Below are 11,958 nucleotides of genomic sequence, written 5' to 3'. Positions count from 1 at the left end.
TAAAATGTTTTAAAGAAAGTGAAGAACTCATAGTCTGGTGTCAATGCTCAAGTTTTCTTGTAGGAGATAAGGAGTTCGAACCTTTCGAACGAGAGAGGCGATAGTAAATAAGATAAATTCTATCAAGATCTAAACTGTCACCCAAAATATGAGATTTCTCGTTATAGAATTAGCCAAAGCAACCTTTACTGCTACGCTCAAAGTCATAGCCTCAACCGATGTACTCTATAGAAAACGAGGAAGATGATAAACTCGAAACCCTATCACTTAATTTTTATAACTAAGTTGTAATGCTGCGTATATCATTATTAATCGGTCAAAGCACCAATATATTCTAAATGGTTCATAAGATACACAAGTTGTTTAAGAACTTTAGAAGTTGATTACACTACTTTTATTTTTTTAATAGAATAAACACAAACCGAATGAGCCAAACTCATACTCAAATTGTATCGAGTCTAGTCCCCCTGTACCCAATTCCTTCTTTCCTAAGGAGTATAATTTCTAGGAAAGGAGCATAAGCATCGGAGACTTGGAGTCAATAGACCAAGGCTAAGCAAGAAGGTTCGAGAACCCCAAACCCCAACAATCGCTAGAACTCTCTGGTCCCCCGAAAAAAATATTTATCCTTATAAATCTGCCCCCACCTTCTTTCTCTTTCTTCCAAAACTCCCCCTGCAAATATCGCAACCCTTTCCAATTCCTCTCTCCCCAATTCCCCCAATCAGCTATGGCCGACGAAGCCAAAGCCAAGGGCAACGCCGCCTACTCGGCCGGCGACTACACCGCCGCCATTACCCACTTCACTGAAGCCATCAACCTCGCTCCCACCAACCACGTCCTCTACTCCAACCGATCCGCCTCCTACGCCAGCCTCCACAAATACTCCGACGCCCTCTCCGACGCCAAGAAGACCGTCGAGCTGAAGCCCGACTGGGTCAAAGGCTACAGCCGCCTCGGCTCCGCCCACCACGGCCTCGGCCACTTCGACGACGCCGTTTCCGCTTACAAGAAGGGCCTCGAGATTGATCCCAACAACGCCGCCCTTAAAGAGGGCTTGGCCGAGAGTCAGTCCGCCGCCGCCCGCGCCGCCCGGGCACGAGCCCCGCCGCCGACGAACCTATTCGGCGACGCGTTCTCGGGTCCTCAGATGTGGGCCAAGCTCACCGCCGACCCGAGTACCCGGGCCTTTATGCAGCAGCCGGATTTCGTGAACATGATGCAGGAGATTCAGAAAAACCCTAGCAATCTCAATCTTTATTTGAAGGACCAGAGGGTTATGCAAGCCCTAGGGGTTTTGCTCAATGTGAAGCTCCAGGGAGGCGCGTCGGAGGACGACGATATGCCGGATTTTCCGTCGGAGAGGACGCGGTCTGCGGAGGCCGCTGCTGAGCCGCAGAAGAAGGAGGAGAAGAAGCCGGAGCCGATGGAAGTGCGGGAGGAGGAGAAGGAGGCCAGGAAGAGGAAAGCTGAGGCTTTAAAGGAGAAGGAGGCTGGCAATGCGGCTTATAAGAAGAAGGATTTCGACACGGCTATTCAGCACTATACCAAGGCAATGGAGATAGATGATGAAGATATTTCGTACTTGTTGAATCGTGCTGCGACTTACTTGGAAATGGGTCAGGTATGGAATGCATACTGTTTCTTATGTTTGGTTTTATTTGCGCATAGCTGAATGTATAACTTGTACTGTTAGTTTATTGCTTAGTGTAAAGTTGATGTACGCTTGATAATGTTTATGGTTTAGATGGTGTTACTGTTTCAGTGAATTTGTTGATGATGTTAATTAGGACGAGCATACCTCATATTAGAGCCCAAGTAAAATGAATTTGCTATATGCTAGAGACCTAGCTGGATATTAAGAATGTGACTTTGTGATCTTTCTTGAATCTTGAATGTGGTAGGACTTGGTCAATCTTGAATGTGGGATTCATTTTGTAACCCCAGTCATCCTTTATCGCAGACATAGATATGTAGAAAAGTACAATAGTATAGCCTAATTACTAATCCTTTGGGGGATCTTTCCTTTATAACTCCTAGCTTAGTACTGAAACAAAGTAAAGTGTGAAGGAGGCTTTATGTGTAGGCTTTAGAGGTCTTCTGCCATCGCTGCTGAGACGTGAACCCTCATAGATTGGACCCTGATCTGATCTTATGTATTTTGTGAGATGTGCTATTGTTTTCTCCTTGTACACTGAGAAGTTTGGGCTTGGTTCTTTTTCACTCTGTTCCTGCTCATTTGTTCCCATATTGTTCAACTTTTTATCTTTGTAATGTTAAGGCTGGGGTTAATATTCTTGTAATCACCCTATAACTTATGGTTTCTTATCCAAGTGTCTTTGTTTTTCTATCAGTATGATGAATGCATTGAAGACTGTGACAAGGCTGTAGAAAAGGGAAGAGAGGTGAGGGCGGACTTTAAGATGATAGCAAAAGCTTTGACTAGGAAGGGAACTGCCATTGTGAAAACAGCAAAAACCTCAAAAGACTATGAGCCTGCTATTGAGATATTCCAGAAAGCTCTCACAGAGCATCGCAACCCTGACACCCTAAAGAAATTGAATGATGCTGAGAAAGCTAAGAAGGACCTAGAGCAACAAGAGTATTTTGATCCAAAGCTAGCAGATGAGGAGCGAGAGAAAGGTATACTTGTTACTTTAGATTTTGGAAATGTAGTATTTGTGGGTACTTTTCTGGTATCAGTGTGAGTGGCTGTATTGCTATAGGACCTATACTAATCCAAGTATTCAGTTATAATGACAATAATGGAATGATGTGCAGGCAATGAATTCTTCAAGCAGCAGAAGTACCCAGAGGCTATTGGGCATTACACTGAATCTTTGAGAAGGAATCCAAAGGATCCAAAGGTGAGAAATTGGAGAATTTTATATATAATATTTTACATCCGACATGTTGTGGATGTACTCAAATCTGCTTCTTTGTTTAGGCATATAGCAATAGAGCTGCTTGCTATACAAAGTTGGGGGCAATGCCGGAGGGATTGAAGGATGCTGAGAAGTGCATTGAGCTTGACCCAACCTTTTCAAAGGGTTATACCAGAAAAGGTGCGGTCCAGTTTTTCATGAGAGAGTATGACAAAGCTTTGGAAACGTATCAAGAAGGTCTGAAGCATGATCCTGGCAACCAGGACTTGCTTGATGGTGTGAGGAGGTATGTTACATGGATAGAGCTTGTTATTGGTGCTTAATTTGCTCTACACAATGGTTGAGAGTCAAGTTCACTTGATAATTTCTTTTCTTATGGCAGATGTGTAGAGCAGATCAACAAAGCTAGCCGTGGGGATCTGAGTGCCGATGAATTGAAGGAGAGACAGGTAAGCTTCTGAACATTCTTGATGACTGATTTATGTTCATTAAATTTACCTCTGGTATTGAGTCAGTTTCTTCTTGCAGGCTAAGGGAATGCAAGACCCAGAAATTCAGAATATCCTTTCAGATCCTGTTATGAGACAGGTAATCATATTTCAAAGCTTGTAGATGTTGATGTCAAACCTGTTATCTTTAATTCTTCTTCTTCTTTTTTATTACTATTTTTTTATTATATTTTTTTTAACCCTTCTTCGTGTGGTGTATGCTCAAAATTTATGTGGGATGTTGGCAGGTGTTGGTTGATTTCCAGGAAAATCCCAAAGCTGCTCAGGAACACTCAAAGAACCCGATGGTGATGGCCAAAATCCAGAAGCTAGTGAGTGCTGGAATTGTCCAGATTAAGTGAACTTGAGGAATTCGAATGATACATACAAGAAAAGCTTTTGCTGATTCATTTGTACTTTTCCAATGTTCATTCGAGTAACTAGTTCAGATTTCTGACTGTGGAAAATTTTGGGATGTATTGTTTTTATATTAGTGTGGATGGTCTTTTTTCTTTTGATGCTACTTTCTCTCTCTCGCTCGTATTTTGCAGCATAATAATTTGTTTCCATATTAGTTTGTAAGTTCCTGATATGTTGAGAACCCTTTTCAGTTCAAAGGAGGAGTTTTCATTTACAGTTCTGTTCAAGAGTACCTAACAGACTACAGATCTGCCATTTTTTGGAGGACAACTTGCTATAACGTATTGTTTCTTTGGTACAGAAGGGGGAAAAGATGAACAAAAAGACAAGAAAACCCTCATTTTTTGGGACCCTGAATACAGGATAAGCATAGCTATTGTAGACGGAAACAAAATCAAGCAGCAACTTCTTCCTCCTTAGCGGCAAGTTGGTTCTGAATGTGCTGAGGAACAACATCAAACCTAGCTAATTGCATCGTGTAGGATGCACGACCTTTTGTCATGCCCCTGAGTGTACTAACATATTGGAACATCTCCGCAAGAGGAACCAAAGAATCAACCACCTGCATTAATCCAAAACACAACCCGTTGGTTAAACGAAAACCAAAAATATCAGGAATATGCGTTGCATTCTTGAAATGAGTTCTTGGGCTGTCAATTCTATCATGATTATACAGACATACCTTGAGACCACCAGGTTTGTCACTAAAGCTGTTGATTTGACCTCTCCTGGAGTTAAGGTCACCAATTACATCTCCCAAATGTTCTTCAGGTGTAACTACTTCAACTTTCATAATAGGTTCAAGCATTTTTGGGCTGGCTCTCTTCATACCCTCTCGGAAAGCTCCTCTAGCTGCCAACTGGAATGCCAAAACACTTGAGTCAACATCGTGGTAAGAACCATCAACTAGTACAGCACGCACGTCGACGACAGGAAAGCCTGCAAGCACACCGTTACTCATACACTCCTCTAGTCCTTTCATCACGCCAGGAATGTACTCTCTTGGCACTGCACCTCCCTTGATTTCACTCTTGAATTCGTATCCATTACCAGGCTCCATGGGTTCAAATCGGATTGTGATATCTGCGAATTGACCTTGTCCGCCAGATTGTTTCTTGTGCACATACTTTACTTCTGCGACTTTAGAAATGCTTTCGCGGTAGTTTACCTGGGGTGCTCCAACATTTGCCTCGACCTGCATAGAGCAAACAACCCCAATTATGAAGAATTCAAATTCTTAATCAATCAACAGCATGTTCTTCTTAAATTCTCAAGAAACCACAATCAATAGGCTGCGAGTTAAACCAACAAATGATAATAATGAAACATCCTTTTCAAAAAAATAATGAAACATCAATCGGCCTAAAAATGGAGTTACACCTTGTTGATCAAACCATATTACTGACCGGTGAGGAGTAAACATCAAGCAGAGTCACCTTGCCACATGAGATCTCATTGTGGCAGATAATCAATTGTGATAATTGATTACCTTAACAGGTTAACATATTCAGACATGATTTCACCTTACCAATGATTGTAGTTGTTGTCGGTTAGACAACATAGTATGTCAGATAATCTAGCGAAGGGAATCACTTCTGTGCAAACTCGTTTATTATAAAATGCTTAAGACTTAAGAGTATGTATGTGCTTAACCAGAAGAGAAAGATGCATAATGTCGGTAAGAGAATAAATCCAGAAGATGAAACACCAAAGATATAAAACCACAAAATTAACACAAACAGAACCAAATTTTTCTGAAAAAAAGGACTCTGCATGAAATTGACAATCAGCAACATGGAGTAGCAGATATATACCTTGAATTCCCTCTTGAGGCGATCAACAATAATCTCAAGATGCAATTCACCCATTCCTTCGATCACTGTCTGATTGACCTCTTCATCCCTTGAGAAGTGGAACGAAGGGTCTTCCTGAGCAAGTTTAACCAAACCAGCTCCCATCTTATCAACATCGGCTTTAGTTTTGGGTTCAATTGCCACCTTAATCACAGGATCAGGGAATTCCATACGTTCAAGCACAATCGGATGCTCAGGGTCACTCAATGTTTCACCAGTAACAGTATCTTTTAGACCTGCAAGAGCAACAATATCACCAGCTAAAGCAACCTTAACATCCTCCCTACTGTTTGCATGCATTTCTAGAAGTCTACCAATCCTCTCCTTTTTCCCCTTGTTTGCATTCAGCACGTATGATCCAGCAGTTAGCTTTCCTGCATAGATTCTCACAAATGTAAGGGATCCCACAAATGGATCACTCATGATCTTGAATGCCAGCCCAGCAAATGGTTCATCATCACTTGCAGCCCTCTCAATTGTGATTTCTGGGTCATCTGCATCAGTTCCCTGCATTGGTGGCACATCAAGCGGTGAAGGTAAATAATCCACGACAGCATCGAGCAATGGTTGAACCCCCTTATTTTTAAAAGCTGAGCCACATAATACTGGCACAAAACTAGCTGAGATGGTTCCCTGCCTAATCAATTTCTTAATGGTGGCCTCATCAGGTTCAACTCCTTCTAGATAGCCCTCCATAGCTTCATCATCCAACTCAACTATGGTTTCTATCATCAGTGACCTGTATTCGTCAGCCAACTCCTGAAGATCAGATGGAATATCCTCATACGAAAACTTTGCACCCAATTCTTCTCCTGACCAAAGTATAGCTCTCATCTTCACAAGATCAATAACTCCCTTAAAATTATCTTCGGCACCAACTGGAATTTGAAGTACAAGTGGTTTGGCACCCAAATTTGTCACTATCATGTCCCTTGTGCGGAAAAAGTTTGCCCCAAGACGATCCATTTTGTTGACAAAGCAAATCCTGGGCACCCCATATTTATCAGCTTGCCTCCACACAGTTTCAGACTGAGGTTCCACCCCAGCAACACTGTCAAACAAGCATATTGCGCCATCAAGTACCCTGAGAGCTCGCTCCACTTCGAGGGTGAAGTCCACATGGCCAGGAGTATCAATAATGTTAATTCTGTGTTTGTCCCAAAATGTTGTAGTTGCTGCAGAAGTTATGGTAATGCCTCTTTCTTGTTCCTGCTCCATCCAGTCCATAGTTGCTGTTCCTTCATGCACCTCCCCAATTTTATAGTTTCTTCCAGTATAGTACAAAATCCGTTCAGTTGTAGTAGTCTTCCCTGCATCTATGTGAGCCATAATTCCAATATTCCGATAATCTACCAATGGTACTGCACGCTTTCCATCTGCATAAAGAAAAAATAAAATCAATAATCCATCTCTGCTGCTTTAGCCGATAAAACTAATCTCTGTACAAATATTAGTTGACAACTGATACAAGAAACTCTCCAAAATATTACAGAGCTTATCATAAATTCAGCTAAGAAATTCCCAATAAAATAATTTATTATAGCACAGCACTCAGATATATGATACCCTTGGACAGACAGAAGAGCATTACTATTGTGTTCCTATCTAACATGTAGAGGAATGTTGAGAATGACATCATCTATGCACATTCCAAAATGATTAAAATCCATCACAAGTGCCATAGATATTCAATTACCTGCTTCATAAAAACCTAAATTGCATTACAACAGATAAAACCAACACAGTAAGCTAAGCTTATTCTAATTGACAGAGAATGTTTAGTGATGTATAGTGAAGAAGTGGATAAACTATGTGCTCTATAAACCATACATCATAAAAAAAAAAAAAACCATACCAAAGTACAAGTCTTCAGGTTATAAACATTCAAATCAATCGTTTCAACGAAGCAGAGCAAACAATTTCTCAAATTCAACAATTTGGGCAGCCCGAAAACACTTCAAAGATTGAAACTTGAACAATAGCAAGACATGGGTTAGAAACGGAAACATACCATCGGCGGCCATGGCGAAAACAGAGAGGTTTCTTCGGCTGTGTTGGCGCAAATGAGAGGCCTTTGAGGAGTTGGAGGAGAAACGCAGATTCCCAAAGAACTGGGAAAGTGAAGACGAGGTGAGAGAAGAAGAAGAAGAAGAAGAACGAGGAGGACGAAGACCCAGAAAGCGAGCTGGGGAGAGAGGGATGGTAGGCCTTGTCTGAGACCCATTGAAGCTGAAACTGTGGACTACTCTGACTGACTCTGTAGCCATTTTTGCTTATCTCTGTGTTTTGAGAGATAGAGGGAAAGAGAAGAGAAGAGAAGAGAAGAGAGAAAGAGAGGGTCTTGTGGGGGGTTTTGGCGCTTTATCTGATATGAGACCCGAAATGGGTTGGGTTGTGGTGGCGTGGGGTTTTGGGGATAACGAAAAACCAACTGGTGGAGCTTTGTTTTGCCTCTCTCTTTTTGCTCCTTTTCTTCTTTGGCTGATTCTGGACCGCAAGATATGGATTTGTCATTTGTACTTCAAAATCATAAAATTTGAAAAAATAAAAATAAAAAAAATCCAAAATGTAATTCGTGGGAACATGGATGAAAATTTGAGATTATTAGTCACGTAAATAAAGTCACACTTAATACGTTTCTAAACTCTTAATCACTCTAAACACAGGTAAAAGTGTGATTAAGTTTAAAAACATCGTCTTTGCAAGTTTGATATCTTTATACTCTATACAAGAGTTTGTAAGTTAAACATAGATAAAAGTGTGATTAAGTTTAAAGGCATCGTTTTTGCTAGTTTGATATCTTTATACTCTATACAAGAGTTTGCAAGTTCAGTGGCAAAATAAATTTGGCTTGCAAAGACCCAAAGGTGTGCTCGGATTGTTTTACTCCCTCTTCTTAACCTACCTTGTGATAAAAGAAAAGACTGAACAAGTAGTTCTCACGGAATTTTATTTTCTGCAATGAAAGAAGTTATTTTTCCAGAGAAAGGCTGTGAAGCTGCCACATATGTCAGAATTTATATCCATGAACACAGTCTATTCATAGCTCCATGAAAACTTGAAGTTTGAGGCGATACACGTCTTCAATTTTGGATCCCAACTTCCCATAGAGCCCATTCCATTCCTCACTCAAGCCCAGCCCACTATCTCCCGACCAAAGTAGAAGAAAAACAACTCACTTTCCTCCTCCTTGTATCGGCAAGTACTTCCTTCCTCGTTGCACGAGTTGAAACTGATTACTTCCTTCACATCTTCCTCTTCAGTTCTTCACCTGTGATGAGTTAGCCCACTACCCACAAAAAGGTATTTACTAATTTTCCATTTTTAGTTGTAATTTGTGTACAACTTTGCTGTTTCCAGTGTAGAGTTCGGAATTTGAGAGATTCACCGGTTTCCGGTGAACTTTCTGTGTTGCTAAGTTGCTGGTTACTTTGCAACGTTTCAGCTCTGAATACAATGTTCTTTTTCTGTTGTTATAATTGCATTTGGTCCTCAGATTACTGGTACTGATTTCTTACTGTTCTGCTTAGAATGCATCTTGTATAGTCTGAATTGAGGAGTGAGGACCCGTTTGCTATTTTCTGATATTGGTTTAGTTAATTATCTGTTTATGTGTTTCTGTTTTCCTTTTAAGAGAATAATAACAATGTGCTCCTTTGGTGCATTTGGTTGATATAGGGTGCATTAGCTGCATTTAGTTATTCTATGATAGTGTGATGAATGTGTTGTCATTTGGTTATGTATGACAGATAAAACTGTAATTATGTCAACGACTGCATTTGCTGCTTCAGCAACTCTTTTACGGCTCAATTGTGAGGCAAAGCACCAGGCTAGGTTATTTCCTGATTTCTCGAGAAGAGGCCGGTCTAAGATATCTAAGATATCGCTATTTGCTAGTTCACGAAGGAAAAGCTTTCAGTTTGTTGTTGCTTCAAGTGCTTCTGGGGAGAATGGAGGTGTTGCGGAGATAGAAGCTGAAAGTGCCCCTCGGTATTATTCTTGGCCGGATGAGAAGAAACCAAGGGTGTGTATACTAGGTGGTGGGTTTGGAGGTTTGTATACTGCTCTAAGACTAGAATCATTGGTATGGCCTGATGACAAGAAGCCTCAGGTGCTCCTGGTTGACCAGTCTGAACACTTTGTTTTTAAGCCAATGCTGTATGAGCTTCTGTCCGGAGAAGTTGATGCGTGGGAGATAGCACCTCGCTTCTCAGACCTGCTGGCAAATACAAATGTGCTGTTTTTTCAAGACAAGGTCAAACTCTTGTACCCCTCTGATCATTTGGTAATCAATGGACCTGCAAAATCAAGTGCTGGAGGAAGTGTACTTCTTGAGAGTGGTCTTCTTATTGAATATGACTGGCTGGTTCTTTCTCTGGGTGCTGAAGCTAAGCTTGATGTTGTACCAGGAGCGTCAGAGTTTGCATTGCCATTCTCCACTCTGGAGGATGCTCGCAAGGTTGATCTTAGGCTAAGAGAATTGGAGAGGAGAAAGTTCAGCAAGGAATCTCTAATACATGTGGTGGTTGTTGGTTGTGGTTACGCTGGAGTTGAGTTAGCTGCCACAGTTTCGGAGAGACTGCAGGACAGAGGTATAGTACAAGCAATTAATGTAGAAAACACAATCTGCCCAAATGCCCCGCCTGGAAATAGGGAAGCTGCGACTAAAGTTCTCTCATCAAGGAAAGTTGAACTTCTGTTGGGTTACTTTGTTCGTTGTATTCGTCAAGTTGTTGATGCGAAAGCTTCAGAAAAACCGACAAAGAGCATAGGAGTTGAAGGCATTGCTGCAGAACATGATTTTGGGAAATATATTTTGGAACTTCAACCTACTGAAAAGGGATTACAAAGTCAAACTATTGAAGCAGATCTTGTCTTATGGACTGTTGGGTCTAAATCTCTTCTTCCTCAGCTGGAACCCAGTAACAGGCGCAGTGCGCTTCCCTTAAATGGCAGGGGCCAAGCAGAAACAGATGAAACACTTCGTGTTAATGGTCACCCACGCATATTTGCAGTTGGTGATTCTTCTGCTCTAAGGGAATCAAATGGAAGGCTTCTTCCTGCCACTGCGCAGGTCGCTTTTCAGCAAGCAGACTTTGCTGGTTGGAATCTGTGGGCTGCAATAAACAACCGCCCACTTTTGCCTTTCAGGTTTCAGAATTTAGGGGAAATGATTACTTTGGGGAGAAATGATGCTGCCATTTCTCCAAGTTTCATCGAGGGGTTAACGTTAGATGGTCCTTTGGGTCATACCGCGAGGAAATTAGCCTACTTGATTAGATTACCAACTGATGAGCATAGGCTTAAAGTAGGGATCAGTTGGCTTACAAAATCTGCTATAGATTCTGTTGCATCTCTACAGAGCACCCTGACGAAGGTTATTTCAAACTCATAGACCATTTTATTCTTCCAATATATACCATGCCTCAGGTCATTGTAAAGCAATTGAATGTTGGTATTATAAGTTTTGTTGGTAACATAACTAGCACAAATTATTTGTCTTGTACAAAAAGATTAAAATGTATACACTGCAATTTTTATCTGAAGCAGTAGTTGAACAATGTCTATGTATATCACTAACACTAACCCCAAAGAAGTACTTGTATATCTCAGAACTTCCACATTCTCCAAAATAACCAATTTATGAAATAAAATCTATTGCAAGATAATTTTAGTTGATGCTGGCGTAGCTGTTGATGAGTGTGGAGCCTTTATCAAATGGGAGACTTTCACAATGTTCCTAGGGGAACTAATCTCCACTTTTCCACGCAGATTAAACTTGCCAAGCCATCCATGCGGATGTTTCATTCGTTAATGCAGCGCCAACTCATGTTTGAGCATTACTCATTTGAAGGCTGCATTAACGAATGAAACATCCGCATGGATGGCTTGGAATTGGAGTGAATTTATTGTTGGACTTGTGGAGTTCGCTTGCCGCGACACCAAACACCTTATGAACTAACTGGATGATTTGTGAACACTGAACACCAGAAGTAATAAAGAGATTAAAAGCAATCCAAGTCCAAAGTCAACAAAGATTCCAATTGTTCATCCATTAGTTGGTCAAGGTGTTACTGATCTACTATATGCTTGGACGGCAACTAGGGTTTCACTCACCATTTGTATAATATAGAATTCCAGTTTATGTCATAAACATGCGGTGTTCCCTGAAGAGCCGCCTCAATTTCAGCTAATTAAAACTGCAATAATTGAAAATTTTAACTAGAATGCAAGAACTTAACAATCAACTGAATCAAGTACGCATGCCAGGCTTATTAATAATATATTCGATCTACTACTTTTAATCGATTC

The 11,958-nt window shown here is 41.0% G+C and overlaps 3 protein-coding genes across 3 annotated transcripts; 2 read left to right on the top strand and 1 right to left on the bottom strand.

Moving 5' to 3' along the window:
* Positions 1-651: 651 nt before the first annotated feature.
* LOC112176022 (hsp70-Hsp90 organizing protein 3) lies at positions 652-3,896 on the top strand. The gene is made up of 7 exons (XM_024313834.1): positions 652-1,624; positions 2,355-2,643; positions 2,782-2,867; positions 2,948-3,171; positions 3,268-3,334; positions 3,414-3,473; positions 3,622-3,896. The coding sequence occupies exons 1-7, from the start codon at positions 731-733 to the stop codon at positions 3,733-3,735; spliced, it is 1,734 nt and encodes a 577-aa protein (XP_024169602.1). The 5' UTR covers positions 652-730; the 3' UTR covers positions 3,736-3,896.
* Positions 3,897-4,043: 147 nt separating this feature from the next.
* LOC112176021 (elongation factor G-1, chloroplastic) lies at positions 4,044-8,066 on the bottom strand. Its single transcript, XM_024313833.2, has 4 exons — positions 7,658-8,066; positions 5,608-7,022; positions 4,476-4,988; positions 4,044-4,355 (listed from the first exon to the last, which is right to left on the bottom strand). Exons 1-4 carry the CDS (start codon positions 7,911-7,913, stop codon positions 4,188-4,190), a joined length of 2,352 nt encoding a protein of 783 aa, XP_024169601.1. The 5' UTR covers positions 7,914-8,066; the 3' UTR covers positions 4,044-4,187.
* A 494-nt stretch (positions 8,067-8,560) lies between these two features.
* On the top strand, positions 8,561-11,192 carry LOC112176025 (alternative NAD(P)H-ubiquinone oxidoreductase C1, chloroplastic/mitochondrial). Its single transcript, XM_024313836.2, has 2 exons — positions 8,561-8,949; positions 9,396-11,192. The coding sequence occupies exon 2, from the start codon at positions 9,410-9,412 to the stop codon at positions 11,039-11,041; it is 1,632 nt and encodes a 543-aa protein (XP_024169604.1). The 5' UTR covers positions 8,561-8,949; positions 9,396-9,409; the 3' UTR covers positions 11,042-11,192.
* Positions 11,193-11,958: the final 766 nt, after the last annotated feature.

This window comes from Rosa chinensis, chromosome 7 (genome assembly GCF_002994745.2).
Source record: "Rosa chinensis cultivar Old Blush chromosome 7, RchiOBHm-V2, whole genome shotgun sequence".
Taxonomy (NCBI): Eukaryota; Viridiplantae; Streptophyta; class Magnoliopsida; order Rosales; family Rosaceae; genus Rosa; species Rosa chinensis.
The sequence above is the reverse complement of the archived record's forward strand: the minus strand, read 5'-3'. Positions and strand labels throughout refer to the sequence as shown.

Coding starts and splice junctions, on each gene's coding strand:
- LOC112176022 (XM_024313834.1), top strand. CDS start 731: ATGGCCGACGAAGCCAAAGCCAAGGGCAACGCCGCCTACTCGGCCGGC. Junction 1,625..2,354: donor CTTACTTGGAAATGGGTCAG/GTATGGAATGCA, acceptor TTTTTCTATCAG/TATGATGAATGCATTGAAGA. Junction 3,335..3,413: donor ATGAATTGAAGGAGAGACAG/GTAAGCTTCTGA, acceptor TTCTTCTTGCAG/GCTAAGGGAATGCAAGACCC.
- LOC112176021 (XM_024313833.2), bottom strand. CDS start 7,913: ATGGCTACAGAGTCAGTCAGAGTAGTCCACAGTTTCAGCTTCAATGGG. Junction 7,023..7,657: donor TTTCGCCATGGCCGCCGATG/GTATGTTTCCGT, acceptor TTCTTTATGCAG/ATGGAAAGCGTGCAGTACCA. Junction 4,356..4,475: donor ACAAACCTGGTGGTCTCAAG/GTATGTCTGTAT, acceptor GGATTAATGCAG/GTGGTTGATTCTTTGGTTCC.
- LOC112176025 (XM_024313836.2), top strand. CDS start 9,410: ATGTCAACGACTGCATTTGCTGCTTCAGCAACTCTTTTACGGCTCAAT.